Source organism: Clarias gariepinus, chromosome 16, assembly GCF_024256425.1.
Source record: "Clarias gariepinus isolate MV-2021 ecotype Netherlands chromosome 16, CGAR_prim_01v2, whole genome shotgun sequence".
Classification (NCBI taxonomy): domain Eukaryota; kingdom Metazoa; phylum Chordata; class Actinopteri; order Siluriformes; family Clariidae; genus Clarias; species Clarias gariepinus.
In genome coordinates this window covers 25,432,641-25,456,184 of record NC_071115.1, presented here as the reverse complement: position 1 = coordinate 25,456,184, position 23,544 = coordinate 25,432,641, and the positions used below count along the sequence as shown (strand labels likewise).

Sequence of the window (23,544 nt, the reverse complement as noted above, 5' to 3'; positions counted from 1 at the left end):
TGTCTTAAAATAACAACTAACTGTTGTTTTTCTTGTTGTTACGTAATTACCTAATTCCATATGTGTTATTTTATAGTTTTTAAATCCCCAGTATTGTTGTAGAATGTAGAAAATAAATCACTAAACAAAAACAAAGAAATTTGCAAGTGACCCCAAACTTTTGAACTGTAGTGTAAGTCATTACGATTATGGTAAAAAGTGACAGAGAACATGAGAATTCCAAAACTGTTCCTCTCTACCTATGCTCTGACCTCTCCATATTATAAATATGTCCAACATTGTTCCACACAAACTTAATTTGGATTAAAGGCAAGGTTGTTTAGTTTCTAAAGAATTAGCTTACAAATTTATGGGTACAGGACTGTGATAACAGTCATTTGAACAAAGGTAGGCTATGTATAGTCAAACCCGTATCAATTTGCATGTGTCTATAGCATCTGTTTTTACAGTCTAGTTCAGCAAAGCTACATACTGTACACTAATGTGCAAATATGTTCTTCATATAATTTAGATAAACAAATAGCGAATGACAGATCAATGCTCCTCTAAGATCAGCATGTGTGTTACATGTAAATAAGTTCCTAATGTGGAAAGCTCCACATTTTATTTTACTAACAAAGTAGTTAACTTATACATTTATTTATTTATTTATTTATTTTTTTCGGGTCAGGCATTCTCCTGTCTATTTTTTTTTTTTACCATTACGGTCCTGTGAAGCGCTGTCACACAATAACATCTTACCATATTTATGTATACAAATAAAAAGACAAATTAATAATTATAACGGGGGGGCAAGAGGGGGCAGCGCCCCCTCAAATCGTCGTTCGTCGAGTCGTTCGTTCTTTTGTCACGTGACTCCCATAGACGCTATGCAGTGCAATAGATTCTATGCAGTGCAAACTAGTTCAAAAGAACTAGACTCAGACTAAACGATATAATGGTAAGTTACTCATTCTGTTTATTATAATATGTCCTTAGCTCCATTGTAATGTTTTCATTACTGGAACTAGAGCCAAAATTTGTGATGTAGACGTATGACGATGTAGAGAGGGTCTTTTTTTATTAAAAATGCAACATTTTCATTTATTTCTGATCAAAAGAATGAAATGAACTGAATGATTTAAAAAAGATTTGTTCATTTTGATGAACAAGATTCAAAGAAGTGATTCAAGCTTTCCATCACTAGTGTATTTATTCACAGGCTGCAGCACACACACACACACACACACACTTACATTCTTCCCTGAGCCCTCAACAAACATGCAATCACCGTCCATATGCAAACTTAGTCGATCTGCTTTAGTTTTTTATTATTATTCATAAGACAACCTTTTAGTTTTGTAAATATTCTAGTTATAGTGTGTTAAGTCTTACTTTAGGTTAAACGTTTTTAAGAATTAGACCATCCAGCTAAACGTTATGTCATTAATTGATAAAATCTGGATTAAGCATATTTTATTTTATTTTGTTTTATTTATTTAATTAAAACATTTCAGTTTCCCCCCTGAGGGATTGCCACCTTATTGTGGTCAGGGGGGTTTGCATGCCTCAGTGACCTTAAGAGCTATACCACCAAAAGCTTAGTCTTCAAGTGGGACACCCAAGTTGGACAGGTCTAAAGGTAGAGGCCTCACAAAGTGCATTCCACTTCTCCAGGCTTTGGATGCAGCTTACAACTCATAATACTGTACTGCGATATTCTGATCAGGCAGGCACATGGACAACTACAGATCAGGTCACTTAGTGACAACATTGTTCAGGCAATCAAAGAAAATGTGCTGCAGCTGCTTGCATCTCTTATTAAACCCCTCAGTGGCTTCACAGGGAGCATGAAGCTTATCCCAGGATACATCAGGCACAAGGTGAGGTACATCCTTGACAGGGTGGCAATCCATCACACATGCACACTTATTCACATTCTACAGGCAATTTGGGGAAGGCAGTTCGCCTTTGGACTGTGGGAGGAAACCAGAATACCCGGAGGAAACCCACCAAGGGAGAACATGCAAACTCCGCCAACACACATGAGGTGGAAATCAAACCCTGACCCTGGAGGTGCAACCCACCGGCTAACCACTATCCCATTGTGCTATGATTTGAGGAAGAGTGAAAAAAGATATCTGAAAAAAATATATTTAAAAAATATATAGAAAATAAATATTTAAAAAAGAAAATTTTAAAAAGTAAGAAAAAGATAACCTTACTGAAAAGAACAACGAGAAATGATGGTTAATCATTGGACACTTTCATAAAATGATTAAAATCTCCTTTACAATGGTCAAGTGGAGAAAATGCAATCACTGATGAACATACAGGATCAATATTAGGTGTCACACTATTCACCCTCTCTGAAAAGAGAAGAAAGATAGAGAGAAGATATCTGTTGCGTTGCATTTTTTTATATAAAATTTGTTAGGTCTCCGGTGCTCCCTGCTTTCTCATGGATCTTATGCTAACTCCCCAACATTCTCATTCTCTCTCACTCTCTCTGTCTCTGTCTCGCCCTTGAGTTATCACTTTCTGGTTCATTTCAGGACAGGTATCAATTCACTACTTCCTCTCTTTGTTCTCAGGGATTTCACCGGGACATGTTAAAACAGGGAAATGTTCTTTAAAATAACAGTTGTACATGATGCCAGGGATTTGTCTTTTGCTGTTAATAAACAATCCAACATGTTAGCTTGTTTGACTGTGGCTCTCCTAAAGTCGATATTCCTAACTAGATCACTGTCTGCCATTTGAGGAAAAGTAAAAAAAAAAAAAAAAAGATAGGGAAAAAAAGATAGCAATACCTCCCCACCCATTCACAAACAAGCATTTGATTCCAATAGCATTCCACAGTAGCCCTTTTACTCACTTTTGTATTGTCTTCTTTTACATATTCATAACTGCATTCATCAAGAGCATTTGTAATAATACTGGAAAGCTATAAAAAGTCACCCCAACATTGTAGGTACAAACCTGTATTAAAATCCATGAAAAAGGTTTAGAGTAATACTGTGCAAGTGTTAAACCTTTAGACATACCTGGTGTTTTCGCTGTACTGCTCGAGGGTAAATGAGTGACCTGCTCATACACAATCTCCTTGCCATCCTGAGATTGGGCTGTCACTAAAACACACACACAAATAAATATATATAAAATACCAAAGGATTCTGGAATTTTATCAGAAATATCACATTACAACAGCACAATTCATAAGATCATGAAAATACAGTTCGAGACTTTTGGTAAATGTTCATACTACAAAATATACTAAAGATTGCTGTGTCCGAAAACCCCAGGAGATTAGTTTTTTTTTAAAACTAGCCATAAATAACCAACTGCTATCCCCCAGTCCTAAGGATCACAATTTTCCCCCAGAGTCTGATGTAGGTTGATTTCTATACATTAAGTGAAATGCCTCTATTGTATTTGGATGAGACTATGTATTGCTCTGCATCCATTTGTATCACTGATTGCCCAATGAAGGTATATTTATATCAGTAATCTCCATCTTCCATTTTGAAAGTAAAAAAAAGATAAGTGTAACTTTCTGACCTTCTTTGTTCATTAGACCTTGTTTCTTCTTGTATATGTAGAACGCTATGACGATTAGTATGACGAGAAGCACACTAACAAAGCCCAGAGTGTACTCTAACGTGTGCTCTAGAATAAGAATAAAAAAAAAAAAAATCAGTCATTTAAACAAAAGTAAAGAAAGATTTAAAAGAGAAATTCAGGCTCTGGGTGTTTACAACAACAATGCTGTAGGTGATAATAAAAACTAATAGAATTTTAGCTCAGAGGTATACCAAACATACACATTTTTTATATGGGCCTGTATTTGTCATGGTATAATTTGAATAACCTTGTGCAATGTCACAACATTTATTTTATACTTTTCTAACCTTAGGAACCAAGCAGCTGTCTTACACTTACACTAAGCTCACATCAACTGCACATAATAGAATGTTCAAATAACATAACTGTCATTAATGAATTCCATATACCTGTTTCCTTCTATTCGTTGCTTAACACTTGACACATACAATACAGGAATTTGCCAACAACTGCTTTTTCTTTTACAGATTACTTTAAAAAAAAATACATGTTGCACTTGTTTTCTTTTTATAGTCACATTATGAGTTGCAACATCTGCAAAACAACTTGAATATTTAATATATATATCACTTATGTTATAGCAACTATAAACAATGGTTCCTTCACTTTTCTTTGCTGAACAAAAAAAGTGCTGACACTGGAGACTCCTTCCAAAAAATGTTAAAGAAGTGTTCACCATATGAACAATTATACCTTAAAATAGATTTGAGAATCCTGTCAGTAAGTTGTTACTATAGAAATGCTAATACACTAAAACAAGTGCATTAATATAAACCTGTGACCTGATTAATAACCCAAATCACTGTCAGAACTGCTGTTATAGAAAAGAATAAAAATAAAATAAATAAAATTTCTGAATTTAACAGAATTTATTCAGTTGTATCACAGCTAGACTCATTTAAATATGCTAACATTAAAATGCATCTTAAAACTATAAGAGATTTATGTGACTTCTGAGAGTCCTACCTGTGATCTCAGGTTCAATCTTCAGCTGGAGAGTATAATTGCCTTTATGAGTCCCACCTGCATCAAAGGTGTCTAACTTGTATGTTCCAGAGTCTCTCCTCTCTGCACTGGTTAGTATCAGAGTTTTATTATCATTAACAAACTGCCATCTATTTGGTGTTGGTGGGTTACTTTGGGTTTTTCTATATTTTATAATGATACGGTCAGTAAATGTCTTGTCTGTGTGCTTTAGGTCTAACCGATCCTCCAGGGGCATTTGCAGGTGCAGTTGTTGTCCCAGAGCTACATAACACTGATTACTCTCAGTAAATGTACAGACAACAGGATCCTGAAACAGCAAACCTGCAGAGAAAAAGATTAGCTGATTTTTAATTTTTAATATTATTACACACTTAAACACAATTATGTAAAATGTATGCAATATTACACAAAACCTGTAATGTAGTGCTTTTTACAATGTCTAAATACAGAAATAACATTTCCTGGTGTATTTGTAGTTTGTAATTTGCCTAAATAAAAAAACTAATTTGATTAAATGTTTTGTTAAAGATGAAAATTACACAAAGTGTTGGATGTACATAATGACATACAAGATTTTCTTTCTTTTAACTATAGGACAATATTCTTTCTCAGGAAAAATATAACTATATTTTTGTAAAATATTAATACATTTCTTTAATGTCCTGAAACATCTTTACTTTATATATTTTTTACATTTGAATAATCCTAGTAGGCACACTGAGTGTTGGGATTAGGGATTATGGATTTTAGGACAAACTATTTTTTTTTAGTTAAACCCTACAAAAATTAAATAATGCAGCAAACTCCTATTAAAAGAAATAACATTTTTATACTAAATGAATCATGTTTCTTTATTAAACCTACCTGAGGCAGCTCCCATGAACATTAGCAGGATCCCAACAATGACCTTCATTGTTTTTCTCCTCGCTAGATCTGATGTAGAAAGATTAAAAACATCCAGAAACCTTAAACCCACTCCAAATGCATGAGACGTCTCTCTCACACACTCACACCTTTAGTTCTGGGAAGCACCACAGAGTGAAGCAATGAAAATATTTTACATGACAAAATTCTTGCGAGGAGGAAAAGGGGAAGTGACACGTTTCTGTAATAGCTCACTTCCTGTTTTCATACCTAATGAAATAGACAGAATGTTACAATTGGTTTCAGTACTTTCAAAAAAAAATTGGTTTCATGTTTAATTTATTTCTAAAAATTCACCTCCCTGCCTTAAGGTAAATTGAAGGCTTAGTACAGTAAGTTGTCATGAAGTAGATATTGTTTATTGAAGAAAAAATAAAACATAACAGGGCATGTTGTCAAAAGAGCGAACCAATGACCTCGTTTAATGGAGCAGAATTATTATTACTGAACCAAAGTGGTTTGTTTACTTATAACAGTATGTTTCAGCACATCATGCTTTTCACACCACTGCGTTTCAGCAGGTTCTATTTTTATGGCTCTAACCACACACACACACGAACTCTATACTGTAAGCTGCTTAGCTCTCACCTCTCTCATCTTCAATCACCAGAACAATCATTAGACAGATTTCTGACAGGTTTGGCTATTTTACTACCAGGGATGTAATGGTTTAAAAAAAAAAGGTGGGTAAGATATGAATTACGTGATCAATTATATTCTACCAATTATTTGACAAATTATATGCAAAAGTGAATAATGTATACACATTATTAGTAACTTTCCCCTCTTAGCACAATGCGGTACAGTATTTCTCATCCCCACCTATATACATATCATTCAGCAGCTGCCTGTTACTACAACAAAGGTACAAACATGGACACAGAAAGCTAACAAGACTGCTTTAAAGCAACAGACTGGAATGCTCTTTGTGAGCTTCAAAGAGATATCATATATATCAATAGACTCCATAACAGAGGATATTAACATCTGTGTAGACAACACCATCCATGCCAGGACAATAAGGTGTTTCCTTAATAACTCACTCATTCACTCGAGTGCCAATCCATCACAGGGCACACACACACTGTAAATCAACCTAACCTACATGTCTTTCAACTGTGGGAGGAAACCCACCAAGCAGGGGAGAACATGCAAACTCCATGCACACAGATCCGAGAATAGAGTCTGGCCAGGAATCGAACCCGGACCCTGGAGGTGCAAGGCGACAGTGCTAACCACCACACCACCGTGCCACCCTTTCCTTACTAACAAGCAATGGATTGTCAGTTATCTGAAGGAGCTGCTGTACAGGAAGAAGTAAGCTTTCAGAGATGGGCATAAGGACTAAAGAGGGTACAGAAGCAACAGTAAATGAGACTGGGGTGTTCAAAGATGCATACAGGAGAAAGCTGGAAAATAAGCTCCAGAAAAACAACATAAGGGATGTTTGATCTGGTGTGAAGAATATTACCAGTTTTAAGGCCCATTGACTAACAATAGCACATACACAAGTCAATTCATGCCAACTAGTCAAGTAGACTTTCTATTGTCATTTCCACCATATACTGTACAGTTTACAGTGAAAAGAAACAACGTTCCTTCAGGATCAAGGTGCTACATACAACGTAAATTAACAAAACTGACTAACTAACTAAGACACCTAATTAGCTGACTAGCTCAGAATAAATTAACACTATAAATTAACAAAACTATCTAAGAACTATACAAAAGACAAAAAGACAGCAAAAGACAACATAAAGTGCAAACAAGCAACAAAACACAATGCAATACTCTGTGACTATGAGTTGAGGTAGTGCAAGTAAATTGCAATAAAAGCAACCCTCCCATTTTTATCCAGGCTTGGGACCGGCACTGCATCCAGTGGCTGGGGTTTGGACATTGACTGGGAATCAAACCCAGGCCCTCCGCATGGCAGTCGAGAAACCTACCACTGTTGAAGTGAAATGTAGAATAATGTCCAGTTATGGGCAATACAATGTGCAGAACGCGCAGAATAATGTGTGAAGGACGCAGTTCACAGTTATATGGTGTGCAAAATGTGCAAGTGTGCCATGTGTAGTATGTGATTGTTTGTAAGAAATCAGATCAGAGTGTTAAGTCCTATGTGGTGTTCTGGTTGAGAGTCCATATAGCCTGTGGAAAGAAGCTCCTTCTCAGTCTCTCTGCGTTTGGCCTCCAGGGAGCGGAAGCACTTTCCTGACCGCAACAAAGAGAACAGTCCATTGTTGGGTTGGCTGAGGTCTTTCACGATCTTCCTGGCCTTTGTCCAGGACCGTTTGTTGTCGATTGAGTTCAGTTCAGGGTGCTTGGTGCAGATGATGCACTCAGCTGATCACACCCGTCAGAATGCTATTTATGGTGTAGGAGTAGAGGTTCCTAAGCACCTTAGAGGGCAGTCTAAAGTTTCTCTAGCGTCTGAGGTGGAAGAGACGCTGCCGGACCTTTTTCACCACGGTGTTGATGTGACAGGACCATGACTAATAGTTGTTGTGCACTCCACAAATCTGCCCTTTATGAAAGAGTAGCAAGAAGAAAGCCATTGTTGAGAAAAAGTTATGAGTCACATTTGCAGCTTGCAACAAGCCATGTGGTGGATACCACAAACATGTAGAAGAAGCTGCTCTGGTCAGACAAAACCAGAATTTTACTTTTTGATCTAAATGCAATTAACACTCATCACTACATCACCCTGAATTCACTGTGAAACATGGGTCCAGCATCATTTTGTGGGGATACTTTACGGAAGCAGGGATAGGGAGTGTGGTTAGAGTTGATGGGAAGATAGATAAAGCCAAATACAGGCTTAAAACAAGGTGTTAGAGACTGCAAAACACATGAAACTGGGTCACAGGTTCCTTTGTGGTGGCTTCAGCCATCATCTATGAAATGGATTGCTGGTGCCGCAGCATCTCTACTGCAGACAGGAAAAGACTGGACAAGCTAATAAAGAAGGACAGCTCAGTTCTAGGAAATTCCCCTGGACACTGTACAGGAGGTGGGAGAAAGGAGGGTGGTTGCTAAGCTATACTCATTGCTGCAGTATGACTCTCACCCCTTGTATGAAACAGATTTTAATCACTGAGTAGCTCCTTCAGACACAGACTGTTAAACCCTAAGCTGACTGAGTGAGTCACTCACTGCACACTGTCATTACTGTTATATACTGTTGGTGCAATAAACTGTTGTTACAATACCTTAATTTTTTTTTATACTTTCTAGACATTTTCATTTATTTTCATTTTTATTTCCATTTAAATTTGCTACTTTGTCTTTTGTACGGATGGGTTTTATATTTCTTATTTGTTTTTTTAATTTTTTATATTTTGTTCTTCTTTCTTATAGTTTCAGTTCTTTATCTCTCTTTCTTATTTCTTGTTAATTGTTTTTGAATTTTTAAGGTCAAAGGCGGTCGTATAAGCAGTTCACTGCATATCGTACTGTGTATGACTGTGTATGTGATAAATAAAATTTAAATTTGAATAAAGGTATAGCTTATTTTATATTATTGCCCACACTGCCACCAGGAGGTTTACCCCAAGCAAACTAAAAGTTTTAAGACGAAGCAGTCTGCTGTGTTTTTGATCCATTTGGTTAGTTAAAAGGAAATTAGCACATTTAAACACTTAGAACAATATAGAAACTGAGAGACATATCATTATCACCGGGCATCACATTACTACCTGGTTCTCAAAACCTTTATTCTTGTGAAAAATAAAATGAAAAATGTAATTAGACGCCTGATATGCTTTTTTCATAAATGGAGCAATACCATGTTATATGGTTATAGATATATTCCCTAAGAAGGTTTGTCTTAGGTTTTGATGTGTGCTTTATGTGTTCAGTGTTTTATGATTGATTGCAAGAATCTTTTTACCATCATGAATCTCAGCATCTTACAAGTAGAAATTTATACACCTTAAAATCAACTTACACTAAGCAAGAATCTTTCTTAGCCACAGCACTTTTCATTCATAACACAATGAACTCTTACTAAGTTTAGACAAAAAAGGATCCTAAATCAGGAAACATTCCAAGGAATACATTAGATAATCAATGGCAAAAAACATAGTGTTTTTTTGGGTTTACTGAAAAGTAAAACAGATTCCATCAAATCAGTTTACAATTTGTTTTTACAATATTATGTTCATTTAATTTCTTTTAAAAGACTAGATTATTTTTTATGCAAATTTACACAATGAATTATATTTGCATGAAATGGCACACTAATTGAAAAAAAGAAATGCCGATAAATACTCAAAACAAATATACAATAATCAGAATCCAAATTCTTTTTTTTTTATTGTATCACTTTCAACTATAATAACTTGTCACTCTTAAGGACAGTCGATCTACTGATGTAAGAGTATTCTTGGTGATACTATAGTTTCTTGTAAAATGTTAGCTGTACTTAAAATGTAGTAAACTATTAACCTAGGCATTTTGACAAACTTTAATTTTAAGATTAAAGTGAGAGGAATTACCATAGTTATTGTGATGACCATTCATGGTTCTGTTTGTACTGTATAGGCCTTTTTTTTTACGTCCTCTTCTTCTTGTCCCAATGACTATGCCAAGCATTAACATTGCTTCCAGGGAATTAGTTCACATGAAAGCAGTGGATACACATTGGAACTTGTATGTCTTTAACGGAAATATAATACTGCACATTGCTACCCTAACTCAACTACAGTTTATAAAAAAGGGCATAAAAGGGCCTAACCCTAGAAAACAACTGTTGAAGAATCTTTACATTTTTGGGCCACTTTGTATGTGTGTGGGGTGCCATTAATCTAAAACCAACATTTTACAGATCTTATTTATGGTGTTATATATATTTTAAACATTTTTAAATATTACCCTGTGTATGAGCCCAAGGCTATTACAATCTCAGAGTGGATGTATTATAAATGTTTGCTCCTTTTCACACATTTTTACAAAGGGTGCCAATAATTGTGCTTTTGCGCATACTGATCACTCAAAGCGCATCACTTTTATTATAGAAATTATGTCATTTCCTGTACGTCTCTCGCTCTCCATTCGAGCGTATTGTAACAAATCCCGCCTCCTTTGTTCGGATTGGCCAGAACCGATTCTCAGCCAATCACACCGCAGGAAACGCAGCAAGGAGCTCAAAGTAGTGTGGTGTACCCTAAAACAGGTAGGGGGAGTGTTAAAGAGAAAGAGAAAACCCACAGGAGTTGGTTCGTTCAGGTTGGTGAAGATGGCGAGTGGTGCGGGGTCTGTAGCGTCGCTGTGGACTGAAATTAACCGCTGCGGACAGAATGGCGACTTCACGAGAGCCCTCAAGGCTATCAATAAGAGTAAGTATTTATAATATCCATTTGTCTTTTTAATCTTCTTAGTAAAACGTGGCTTCCTGACAGCTGTTAGCTTGTTAGCATATCAGCGGAATGTAGCGGGCTAAGCTAATGTGACTCGGCGTGTAGCGGGTGGACGTTATATCACAAGTCAGCTATTTATTTTTCTTCTTAACTTAGAAAAATATATAGTTTTAAACAACGGTGTGGGCATTTTTAAACGTCAGTGTCTTCCCGCAGTGTGTGAGAGACAGCTGTGTGTGTTGTGTGTAACTGGAGTGTAATGTAAAGGGGAATGAATGATTACGTGTCCATATTTTTCAGTCAGCAGGTTAGCACTGCCTCATATAGCACTGGTTTAAAGGGAAAAGTTCATCATGACAGAGATTAAACATATTTGTGATAGACATTGCGTGTTGTGCTCAGTGGTTCAGGTTGTGTTATGTTGCTTGGTCCAGTATTTTCGTTATTCTCAGGAGAACTTAGCCGTGGGGTCCCGTGGTGACGTCACAGAGGAAGGGGTCTTTAGAGGAAGGTACATTTACAATGGCGTTTAATAGGAGAGAAACATCTCAAACACAGACAGAGAACTCTGTAAACGTATTAACAAGTAGCCCTCGAGTCCTGGTTTAACTTTAACACCCCCTGTACAATATATTATTTTCTCATTGTATAGTATAATGCAGTATTTATTTTCCTTTGTTTTACCAGGGTAGTCACATTGAGACAGTAGTCTCTTTTGCAAGTGAGCCCTGGCCAAGGAAAGGCAGCACATCATTAGCAATATACACTAAAACAACATAACACAATTTTTCCTGATTTTGTTAAAATTTTAAACCTTTAAAAAAAGTCTAATGAATAATTAAATATAGCCTCTTTCTTATACAATTAGTTTTCTTAATTAATAAAAACCTTCATAAGAAGGTTTGTCCTAGGTTTTGATGTTTGCTTTATGAAGTGTGTACAATGTTTTACAATTGTTGCAAAAATCTTCTTACCATCATAAATCTCAGCATCTTACATCCAAAATGTACATACCTTAAAATTAACTTGCACTAAACAACGATCTTTCTTAGCAAGAGCATTTTTCATTCATAACACAATGACTACTTTCAGTAAGTTTAGACACAAAAGGATCCTGAAACAGAAATCATTCCAAGGAATAAATTAGTAAATCAATGGCATAAAAACAGTTTTTACTTAATTTACTGATAAGTAAAAGAGATTTCATCAAATCAGCTTACAATTTGTTTATACAATATTTTAATTTAATTCTATGTAAAAGACTAGATTATTGGTTTTATAATATATGCAAGTTTACACATTAGTACATGAAAATGTCTAATTTGGAACATTTGTAAATTTTTTTTGGAAAAAAAGGAATACAGAAAAATACTTGTACAATAATAAGAATACAAATTTACAAAATTTGATATTAGTTTTTTTAATTGTATAATTTTCAACTATAATAACTTCATACTTGGTGGTAGTACATTTTCTTGTAAACTGTTAACTGTACCTGAAATGTAGTTATCTATTAACCTAGGCATTAGTTTTCTCAATTAATAAAAAAGTGCAGCATTTAAACAATACAAACGAACCTTAAATGCAAGTGTAGCACTCAACTCTGTTGTCGTTCATAATTATTATTTCTAATCAAACTTAGCAAATAATTCATTTCTGCCACATGTGATGGAAATGTCTAAATAATGTAGTCCTGACCCCCAAGTCTCAAAACTTGACAGTGAGTGTGCGTTTGACAGCAGGTATGCGAGTGTGTGTGACTTCTAATGCGGGCACGCAGGGCTTCTAACGGACATGGTTTTCAACTAATTCAGCGGATTGGAGGCTTTTAATGCACACATTTTTTAATAGTGTAACACCATAAAATGCGCCGCTCGAAAGCTTCTGTGCTTGGGACAGGATTGTTCATCTGAGGCTGATCACCAGTTATAGCCAATCAAACTGAAAACCAGCAAATTCTGGTCACTGACCAATCAACCAGTACTTCTCTAATATAAACTTTAATATATATATTAAAAAAAAGGTTTTGTCGCCACACAAATAAATGAGGGTGAAAAAACAACTTAGGAAATAAACCCTATAGGACAGTATTTTACAAAGTGTGGGCCATGGCTTTCTATTGTGCCATCAGGGTGAGGCATGAGGGCAGCATGAGATCACTTATAACAAATAAATATAGTTTTAATTTTATATTGGTAGATTGGCTTAAAATCCATGAAAAATATTTGTGGTGTCTCCTTCGAAATGTCATCTCATCCTCTACTCTACACAGCCATGGCTAATAGTCAGAAGGCATGCGAGGGCATCACTCGTAATGTTTTTTTTTCTGGTTTTGCATTTTCTTTCTTTCGAAGTCTTAGTAATATTAGACATAGTCCTTGTTCTCTTATTTTATTTTGTTGATGGCGGCTTGCAAACCAACTGGGTGCATATTGCCACCTGATGTGTCAGAGGGTAAAATATGCATGTGTACCCGAGGATAAAGGAAATTAATAATGTGAACGCAGGCCAGTTGGGGAAGGGGTGCAGTCATTTCTAAACATAGGGTAAAAGCTCCCTAATATTCCAAGTTTTGGGTGCGCCACAGAAAATTTTTATTTTTCAAATTGGACTGCAGCCTTGTTAAATTTAGGAATGGCTGATTTAACTTTTTTTTGTCTGTATTGTGCCCTTGTTCTTTCTCCAGTTCTCCATGAGAATAAGGACGACGTGACGGCGCTGTGCTGTAAAATCGTGTGTCTCATCCAGACTGGTGGCTTCAAGGAGGCTCTTAATGTTATCAACACCCACACCAAGTCGCTTACCAGGTAAACCCTGTACCAGGACCATCATTCTCATCATTCTGCTGTGACAAATTATTTATTGCATATCACAAAAGTATAATGTGATGTCATCAGTGCTGTCTGTCTCCTCTGAAATCTCTGTGTAGTATTAGTTAGTGAATTGTTATTTACTGAAACCTATTTAAGTGTTCTATAATAGTATTAGCTGGTTGAACTGTTGCAAAATAATTTTTTAAAGACATATTGTAGTTTTTTTAGAGGTTGCACTGTCCAGATATAAAAAGTTGTACACTCTAAGATTTGATTGACCATTTTGAGTGCACAGTATGGTGGCAAATTCATAGTGAAAATTTTCTAATTTTCCCAGAATGAAAAATTCAGAATTTGAATATGCCTGTTCTATCATGGAAGAAAAACTCCACTGATGTAATAACCTGATCAATCAGTATATTCAGTTTGTACAGTGGGCACTAAACATTGATGGTTGCATCGCTTCTTGTGCTTCCCTTCCTACCCTTACGCACCCATTGCTCTGAACTCATCAGACCACATGACCTTTTATCAATTGCTCCAGAGTCCAGTGTTTATGCTCTCTAGTCTTCTTTTCTGTGACTAGTCTCACTAACTTTCTTATGGCCACACAGCTGTTTAGTCCCAATCCTGTGAGTTCTCAACACATTGTACATGTGGAAATGCTCTTATTTTTACTATTAAATGTGGCTCTGATTTCTACTAACCATTTACCACATTTCTTCCACAAAGAAGGCCTTATTGGATTTTAATAATGGGTTGGACAATTCTTAGCCCAATTAAAGGGATCTCCTTAATTGTTTTCTGTACTCAAGACAGGTCAATTATTTAACCCTTTTAAAGTGCTGATTTATTTTTGGCTGGGCAGTGTGGATTAATTGATTTATTTATTTTTTTAAATATCAAAATATTTTTTGAATATATAAAATAAAAAAATAATTTTAGCAGCCCTAATGAGGACATAGCACTCTCTCTCTCTCTCCCTGTTGTCAAGTTTAATAACCGTTTCTGACGTTTGTGCCCTCATTCCAGTTCTAGTTAGATCTAGTGTAATATAAAGACTCTTATGACCCTAAATTGATCCAAGACCAGGAAGTGACACATCTGTTCATAAAATCAATAGCAGTGCAAGGTTTGAATGATATCTGTGCTGTCTGTCCACAGTGACATGATCGGGTTTGAGAAGGCATACTGTGAGTACCGGCTGAACAGAGTAGAGAGCGCACTGAAGACCATTGAGGGAATCTCTGAACAAACTGACAAACTCAAAGAGCTCTACGGCCAAGTGGTAAGAATGCTCACCGTATTGCACAAGATAAAATGGCGGCCTTTAACAGGGTGGTTTTTAGATAGTTGTTGCATAGTAAGTTAAGATGATATATTTTGTACAGAAATGTTGGGACTGAGTGCATGGACCTCAAACTAGTTAATTAAATAATCTAAGAAACTATAGACATCGAAATTGTGTGTTTGTCTAGCTGTACAGACTGGAGCGGTACACAGAGTGTGAAGCGGTGTATAAAGACCTGATCAGAAACTCACAAGATGAATACGAGGAGGAGAGAAAGACGAACCTTGCCGCAGTGCAGGCTGCACGGAGTACCTGGGAGAAAGCAATACCTGTGAGTCAAAACACAAGGACGATTACACACACAGTTAGAATGCTACACATTAGTTAACACACCACACCAGATGATTAAGGGAAAATCAGGAAGAATGTAGGACTTCACTATTTCTTTTTTTTATAATAAATATAAACATTATTGTTATTTTCGAATGTATATATATTTTTTTTCCTATTTAACTACCGTATACAGTAATTTGATTTACTGCAGTAAAGAATATAACCTATAGATGGCAGCAACGTGCTCTCTAAATGAATGGCTATGTGCAATTTTAATATGCAGAAACAGAAAATCAGTGAGAAAAACAAAAAAGAAGCCATGGCACAGCATCTACAGAAGGTGGAATATAAAAGCCACCGTTAAAAATTTTTAGCAATGCATTTACTTTAAGTAAATTATTAGGATCAGTAATCATCATAAAATAGCACATGATGGCCAGGGGTAGCTTAGTGGTTAAGGCATTGGACTACGGTTCGGAAGATCCCAGGTTCAAACCCCACAACCACCAAGTTGCCACTGTTGGGCCCTTAAGCAAGGCCCTTAACCCTCAACTGCTCAGATGTGTAATGAGATAAAAAAATGTAAGTCGCTCTGGATAAGAGCGTCTTCCAAATACCCAAATGTAAATGTAAACGTGACCTAGGCCGTATGAGGGTTTTCTTGAAGCTTCTCAGCATTTGAGGGAATCCCAGATATGTTAGTTTGAATATACAGTGCACTACAGATGGTACAGAAAGTATTTTGTTGCCTGCATAGTGCATTTGTATAGAAGGAGAAAAGTAAAGATGAAGCTACTATATGTATAGAGATAAATCCCAATAACAAATGAAGAAAATGCTAGAGCATTCAGATTATTCTGCAGCATTAACAGACTGGCTGTTAACTTTAATTTATGCATTGGGTAATTAAATGGTTATTAATATTCTTATATGCCTTAGCAATAACCAGACACATTTAAAATTTGTAGTTGTACTTTAACAGAGTGCACTTGTTCATTTGCACCCTCACTATGTGTAGGAGGACCTGGGACTGCCTGAGTCAACGTACGAGCTTTGCTACAATTCAGCCTGCAAGTTGATCGGCAGAGGCCATCTCTCTCAGGCCATGAAGAAACTCCAGAAAGCTGAAGGTCAGGGGTCATGTGACGTTTATTTAGAACAGCATGTCTGACTCGATTGCCAAAGGGCTGCAGATTTCAGACTTTCACACTACATTTAACACCACAGCTAATTACTGAGGCATTTAAAAGACGAATCTGAAGTGAAACTTCAACACTTTGATTTACAGGAATTAGAAGGGAATCTTACATGGTAGTACTTTATGATTTTGGATGAATATTAAAATTGTTAGTTATATATTCATACCACAACATACTTTTCTGTGTATTGTCTTTTATAATGGCATTGGTACTACAACCCTAAGCAGGTGACTGGGATTATTACTGTAATTTTCATGTCCTTATTATGTGAATTGTTGTTATGCTAATATAACATAAGACACGACAATGTAGAACGACCTGATGTAATCTGATCCTGTCTTTATATTACAGAGCTCTGTAGGATATCTCTGTCAGAAGACTCTGTAAGTATTCCTTTCCCTAAATTTTTCCATTTCCTTTTACATTTATTCATGTAAAATGTCATTCTTTCATCCAAGATAATTTATTATAATTTAAGGCAACTGTGCAGTTTAAAGCAACTGTCTTGTGTAGGACATGACTGAGGAGGATATTGACGCTGAGCTGGCAGTGATCCACTCTCAGATGGCCTACATCATGCAGCTTCAAGGCAGGACAGAGGACGCGCTGCAGCTTTATAACCAAGTCGTCAAACTAAAGTGAGCGCACATAGTTACTTATAGTTTACTTATAAAGGCACTTCCATATGGTTGTTGTGTTTTAAGATGCTTATAAATGATTGATCATTGTATATTGTAAATAAAGACTAAAACATGACCAGCGATGCTGCTGTGACGTGGCATGTCTTCAAGTGTTTTATGCCAAGGGTATAAATCAATAACTTGTGACCAATCAGAATTCAGGAGTGCTCTGGAATTAAAAAAAAAAGCATGTTATATAAACAGTTAAAAGCCAGTTTCATGACTGTTAATAACTCTCCTTCTCAGGCCATCTGATGTGGGTCTGCTAGCAGTCACTGCCAATAACATCATCACCATCAACAAGGTAATGCCATGTCTTAACTGTTTAATTGTACAGTTCTGCCGCTGAATAATAGAATACTATTTACAATGGGTTTTGTTTACACGTTATGAAAGAAGCACATTGGCACAGCTCATTGATAGTGTAACACATCATCTGCTTGTGGGTGGAGAGGTGTTGTTTTAGTTCATGAAGGCAGTATGTCTTTAGAAGAACAAAGCTGTTTTTCTACTGCTTTAAGAAATGGATTTAATTCAAGATTCAAAGAACTTTATAATTCCAGAGGGAAATTGCTTATGCTAGGTTACAGTTGCTTACAGTTGTTATGTAAGGAAAGGTAATAAATAATAATAATAATCCCCCTCCCCCCCAAAAAAACAGTAAGTACCAAAATATGACTCAAAAGCATTTGTAAGTATTGCACAGTAATTTAGTATTCCCCATGCGGTTTTATAAAATATTAAATATGCAGAGTTATAAACTCTGACTTTAAGTGAATACACTGTCAAAAGTGAAAAATAATTAAGCACAAACAAGTCATAGTTAAAATGCTGTTAACGTAAGTTAATTATGTCAATGCAGTATTCTCAGGACATTGTATCACAACCAATTACAGGTAGTCCCCGACTAACGAACAATTCCGCAGATAAGAACGTCCCCGGGGTTCTACTTCCTGTTCAGGAGAAATGAGTCGGCTTCACTGGTTTCAATGAATCAGTCCCGAAGCTTCATTATAGAAAACGGCTGCCCTATAAAATTTTTAATAATAGTTATTAAATTATTTGTCACATGCACTTCACAGCACAGTGAAAAAAAAAAAATTCCGCATATCCCAGCTAGGGAGCTGGGGTCAGAGCACAGGGTCAGCCAAGTTACACACCTGGAGCAGAGCCCTGCTTAAGGGCTCAACAGTTGCAACTTGGCGGTGCTAAGGCTCAAACCCCCAACCTTAGATCAGTAACCCACAGCCTTAACCGTTTGAGCCACCACAGGTTCCAAGGTTCCATTTAAAGCTGCCCTGATGGTGAATAATCTTAATTTTGTAAAATCCTTAACAAAACAGAGTTCACAGTCCAATAAACTGTTACATTTCACTGTGAGATTTATTTCCTTAGCAGCGATTACAGTTTTCGGCCATATGATGGCAGTGTGGGGAAAGGGGACCAATTTAGTCGAGTAGATGGGTATGCTTTACATTGTATATTTGTGTGGTATGAGACTCATTTTGTCGGCCTTACCGACATACTCCTGGAACAGAATTAGTTTGTAAATCAGGCATTACCTGTATTGTGTCATTCCTATAACGTCTCTTAATATCACCCAGTTCTAGTAACAAACATGGCTTTGTGTCTGATCTGTGGTCTTGCAGGACCAAAACGTGTTCGACTCCAAGAAGAAGGTGAAGCTGATGAGCGCAGAGGGTGTGGAGTACAAGCTGTCTAAGAAGCAGCTGCAAGCCATCGAATTTAACAAAGCTCTGCTAGCAATGTATACAAACCAGGTACACACACTGTGCTAATGCAGGTCACATTAACATTTTAGAGAAATTAATAAATACGTGTATTGAAGTTGTATCTGAACAACAAGCAAGATCGAAACAACCTCCTTAGTGCTGGAGCCGATAAATTACATCCTGTAAAATATGATGTAAAAAGTTACTCTAGTTATTTCACAGGAACTATGCCTCCAGTGTTCTGTCGAATTAACAATAATTCTATAGAATTAACAGTAACTTGTAATTGTTAAACTGTTCTGACTGTTGTGTGCTCTGACAGGCTGATCAGTGCAGAAAGTTTTTGACTAATCTGCAGTCACACAACCCCGGACACCCACAGCCAGTTCTCATCCAGGTGGCTCAGCTGTGTCGAGAGAAACAGCACAGCAAGGCTGTGGAGCTGCTGCAGGTACGAATACATGTGACCTCACTACAGCTCTGTGCATCTAAACATAATATATTTTACATACTGTATATTTCAACTCAAAGTGCATGTTGCACAGTTAAAAGGGAAGTATAAAAAAAGAGTATTAGGTTCTGGTGGCCCATCCTCATTTTAATTAGCAGACAAGAACTATCCTGTGATCATCTGGCATTGCAACAAATACATTTATTTTTATTTTTCCATCATGTAAGCTGTTTTAATAATATAAATACAACAAATTCCTAAAAGATTCCAGTGATGTATATTGTACTTAACCATTCGAGACCAACAATGAATTTAGCTTTTAAACCTTGACAGTAAGTTTTACAGTGGATAAAAGTGTCTCTCTCCCTCTCTCCCTCTATCTATCTATCTATCTATCTATCTAGTCTTTTTCAGAAAAGCATCCAGAAAGTGCATCCAGAATCAAACTGACCATGGCACAACTCTACCTGACTCAAGGTTTCATTTTGTTGTGTTGTAACACACACACACATGATGCACTTCTATCACTTTCTGGAGTTTTCAGACGTTTTCTTGTCTTCTTGTAGGTCATGTGACTAAAGCCTGCGACATCCTAAGGTCAATAGAGGATTTTAAGCACAAACAAGGAATGGTACGATTTGCTATATCTACTACTGCAGTCCTCTCGTAGTAAAAAGTAGGCAAACATTTTATGTGAAGTTAAACATATTGTGTTTCTGATGCAGGTTTCTGCCCTGGTGACAATGTACACACACGAGGAGGACATTGACAGTGCTATCGATGTCTTCACCCAAGCCATCCAGTATTATCAATCAAAACAAGTAAGATTGAGTATCTGTTTTCATACCCACTCCGCTATTAAGAATTTTACTCTCAGCACTAATTCAGGTCTTGAAAAATGACATTGGTTGAAAAAGTCTTCTATTTGATATAAAAATAAAATTATGTTCTGTATAGCTAGCAAGCTATTCTTTCATGCATAACACATTCTTGGGTAACAATCAAGCGAAATTGGAAGTAATTTAAAAAACAGTTTTGATATTAAGAAAATAATTTAATTCCCTCAGCCTGGCTCTCGGGTGCACCTCTCACTGGTCCGTGAAGCAGCAAATTTTAAGCTCCGTTACGGCAGAAAGAAGGAGTGCATCAGTGACCTGGAGCAGCTGTGGAAGCAGAACCCTAAAGATGTCCACACGTTGGCACAGCTCATCTCCGCATGCTCACTGGTGGATCAAGACAAGGCCAAAGCGTATCCTTGGGCACTTCGTTCTTCTCCAATGTTTATTGCCACAAGTGCTGTTGGAAAAACAGTCATTTGAATTTAGGATATGTATTTGTAATCTAGGGTTTTTTGTTTGTTGTTGTTGTCCTTGTATGGTTGCTGTTGTGTAGATTTGAGTCTCTTTGTCATCCAAAGTTTTCCTGAGCTGCTGTCTCTCTCAGGCTTAGTAAGCATCTCCCCTCTCCTGACACCATGTCCTTTAACATCAATGTGGACGAGCTGGAGAACTCGCATGGAGCCACAAACGTCAGAAAGAAGGCGGCCAAAGTCGTCGGGGAAAACCCCCCTAAGCAGCAAGGGTACATAATGTTTTTTTTTGTTTTTTTTCTTTCAGATATTGCTGCGCATAATAGTTGTGAAATAAATCTTCATATTTAATTTCAGCCAAGTGGACATTAAAAAGAAAAAGAAAAAGAAGAAAGGTTGGATTGCATTTTGCATATCAGAATTATTCTGTGTAGTTAAAAGGGTTTGTTTGATATTAATGTGTGTTTTTTTTTTATTATAGGTAAACTACCCAAGAACTGTGACCCTAAATCGACCCCTGACCCTGAGCGTTGGCTGCCTATGCGAGAGCGATCATATTACCGAGGCAGGAAGAAGGGCAAGAAGAAGGAGCAGGTGGGAAGAGGAACTCAGGGAGCAACAGCAGGAGCTGCGGCAGAACTGTGAGTTTAAACACAGCCAGTACAAAGTGCACCCTTTTTACTAGTCACTTGTCCATAGTAGGGTTGCAAATTCATATATATATTTTTTTTTACATACACAATTTCTTTGCTGATAGTTAAACATGTTTACAAGCAATCGTTGATTAACAAGTCAAAAGATGCAAATTTTTTCCCCTCTGTTTCACAGTTATTCTAATTCTAGTGGCACAATAACCAACAAGTTAGTAACTTAAGTCAACATTGAAGCCCAACTGGTTAAAATAAACAAATAATAAAATAATAGGACAGTCGAAAATACTTTATAACATAAAAAAAAACATTTATCTGTTTATTCGAAAACGAGGTCAATGTCAGCTGTTTCTTACTTACTATTCATTTTTAATTATATAAGTTCTGTTATACTTTCTTCAGTCTTTGTGTATTATGCATTTTCTCATTGTGTATTTTCTGCGATGCAGAGATGCCAGCAAAACAGCAAGCAGCCCTCCTACGTCCCCTCGTCCTGGCTCTGGCACCGGCACCAACCTAAGCCCCAACCCCAACATCGTCCCGCCACGGCAACAAAAACCTGCCACTGCTGGAGCAGCACGCAAAAAAGCCCCACAGAAGAAGAAGAAGGGAGGTAAAGGAGGATGGTAGATGAGAAGCTGAAGTTCAGAGTCGTTCCACAGCTCCTTCCTCATGTGTCCATCTTCGGAGATTCGAAACGCTGGCTAAGGGATCAAGGAGTGATTTGGGATTAGACAAGTGGAGACATGTAGTAACAGAAATCTGTCCCAGGGATTTTTTTTTACTTGTTTTTCACCATCACATCCACTGTTTAAAATTTACACCTCTTTTTAAAATGAATAATTAAGTGAGGAAAGTATCATGATCAGATGTGTGTATAAAACAGTCTGCGTTTTCGTTTTGTATAACCAAGAGAAGATTCATACTTGTTATCTAAGGACATTGGTTTTATTCTTTGTTTCATGACCATGTATCCAAGAAAGAAAGGGGGAAGAAAAAACTGCCTGACCATGATTCATTAATTCATATTTCATAACCGTTTCATTTTACAGACTCAACTGCAAAATCCGTATGCAGAGACAGTGATTTTGTGTCAAACAACAAAAAGAGAGGCTGTTATGCAAATTCAAATATATTTATTTTTCAAACTCCTTGATAACTATCACTTGTAATTATAATTTCAAAAAAAGTGTTTCCTTCAGCCGTTTTTCCGTTGTAGGGGAGGCTGAAAGTGTAAATCTAACAGAATGACCAGCTCCCATGTAAAGTCTTAATAAAATTTCCTTGAGAACAGAAAATTTTTTTGTATAGATTGATGTATCAACTGTGTCAGTGTCTATTAATGTGACTCAGTCTTCCATATATACAGACATCACTCAGCACGGCAGTGACTCTGATACAATGGTGGTTTATGTGAATCAGGTACACAGCACTTATCATGGGGATGCTGGGGTCAAGTCACAGAACACCATCCATCTACACATTTACTACCTTAATAATTTTAAGGGAAAATCCACTGACTGTTATGTTTTTGGAAGTGAAACTTCATGTCCTCAGTACCCCAAGCTCAAAATTAAACCAGGATCATGAATCTGTGAAGCAGGACTTGTTCCATCTTGTACCACAGTGCAGTAGGGAGTACAGGATCTTGGGGGGGGAAATAATAAATCTTTGGGTTTTTCTTGGTAAAGTGGGTTTTGCAGTTTATACAAGTATAATAAGTTCATATTAGTATTCATTAAGGAATGGGTTTGCTTGGCAAAATTGTATACAGGGAGAAAATTACAACTTTGATTGAATTGCTGATTCTTTGGTAATATGGAATTTGAAATTGGTAATATTGATAACTTGTTCCAGCCACACAAAAATATTAGCTGCATGTACATTATTTACTATTTTCTATGGATTGAATGTGTATGCTGAGCTACTGCTGTATAGCTGTTGTTACCTCAGATAGGTGTATGTTTTATTTATCTCTCTCTCTCTCTCTATATATATATATATATAGAGAGAGAGAGATAAATAAAACATATACACCTATCTGAGGTAACAACAGCTATACAGCAGTAGCTCAGCATACACATTCAATTCATAGAATATATATATATATATATATATATATATAGAGAGAGAGAGAGAGAGATAAATAAAAAATATACATATATATATATATATATATATATATATATATATATAGAGGGAGAGAGA

At 36.5% G+C, this 23,544-nt stretch overlaps 2 protein-coding genes across 4 annotated transcripts in view; one reads left to right on the top strand and one right to left on the bottom strand.

The window, feature by feature from the left end:
- The window catches only part of LOC128544471 (uncharacterized), a 54,200-nt gene extending 48,557 nt beyond the window's left edge, over positions 1 to 5,643 (bottom strand). For all 3 annotated transcript variants that reach the window (XR_008365796.1, XR_008365797.1, XM_053514605.1), the window contains exon 1: positions 5,455 to 5,643. Coding sequence is in view for 1 of the 3 variants with exons in the window: in XM_053514605.1 (XP_053370580.1) it covers positions 5,455 to 5,503 (49 nt within the window). In the remaining 2 variants the exon portion in view is untranslated. The remainder of the gene's footprint in view (positions 1 to 5,454) is intronic.
- A 5,061-nt stretch (positions 5,644 to 10,704) lies between these two features.
- srp72 (signal recognition particle 72) lies at positions 10,705 to 22,634 on the top strand. The gene is made up of 18 exons (XM_053515389.1): positions 10,705 to 10,856; positions 13,564 to 13,684; positions 14,855 to 14,978; positions 15,169 to 15,312; positions 16,333 to 16,444; positions 16,865 to 16,896; positions 17,027 to 17,151; positions 17,440 to 17,497; positions 18,843 to 18,974; positions 19,249 to 19,377; positions 19,782 to 19,854; positions 19,944 to 20,008; positions 20,103 to 20,198; positions 20,445 to 20,626; positions 20,821 to 20,958; positions 21,044 to 21,081; positions 21,168 to 21,327; positions 21,786 to 22,634. Exons 1-18 carry the CDS (start codon positions 10,757 to 10,759, stop codon positions 21,964 to 21,966), a joined length of 2,010 nt encoding a protein of 669 aa, XP_053371364.1. The 5' UTR covers positions 10,705 to 10,756; the 3' UTR covers positions 21,967 to 22,634.
- The last annotated feature ends 910 nt before the right edge of the window (positions 22,635 to 23,544 follow it).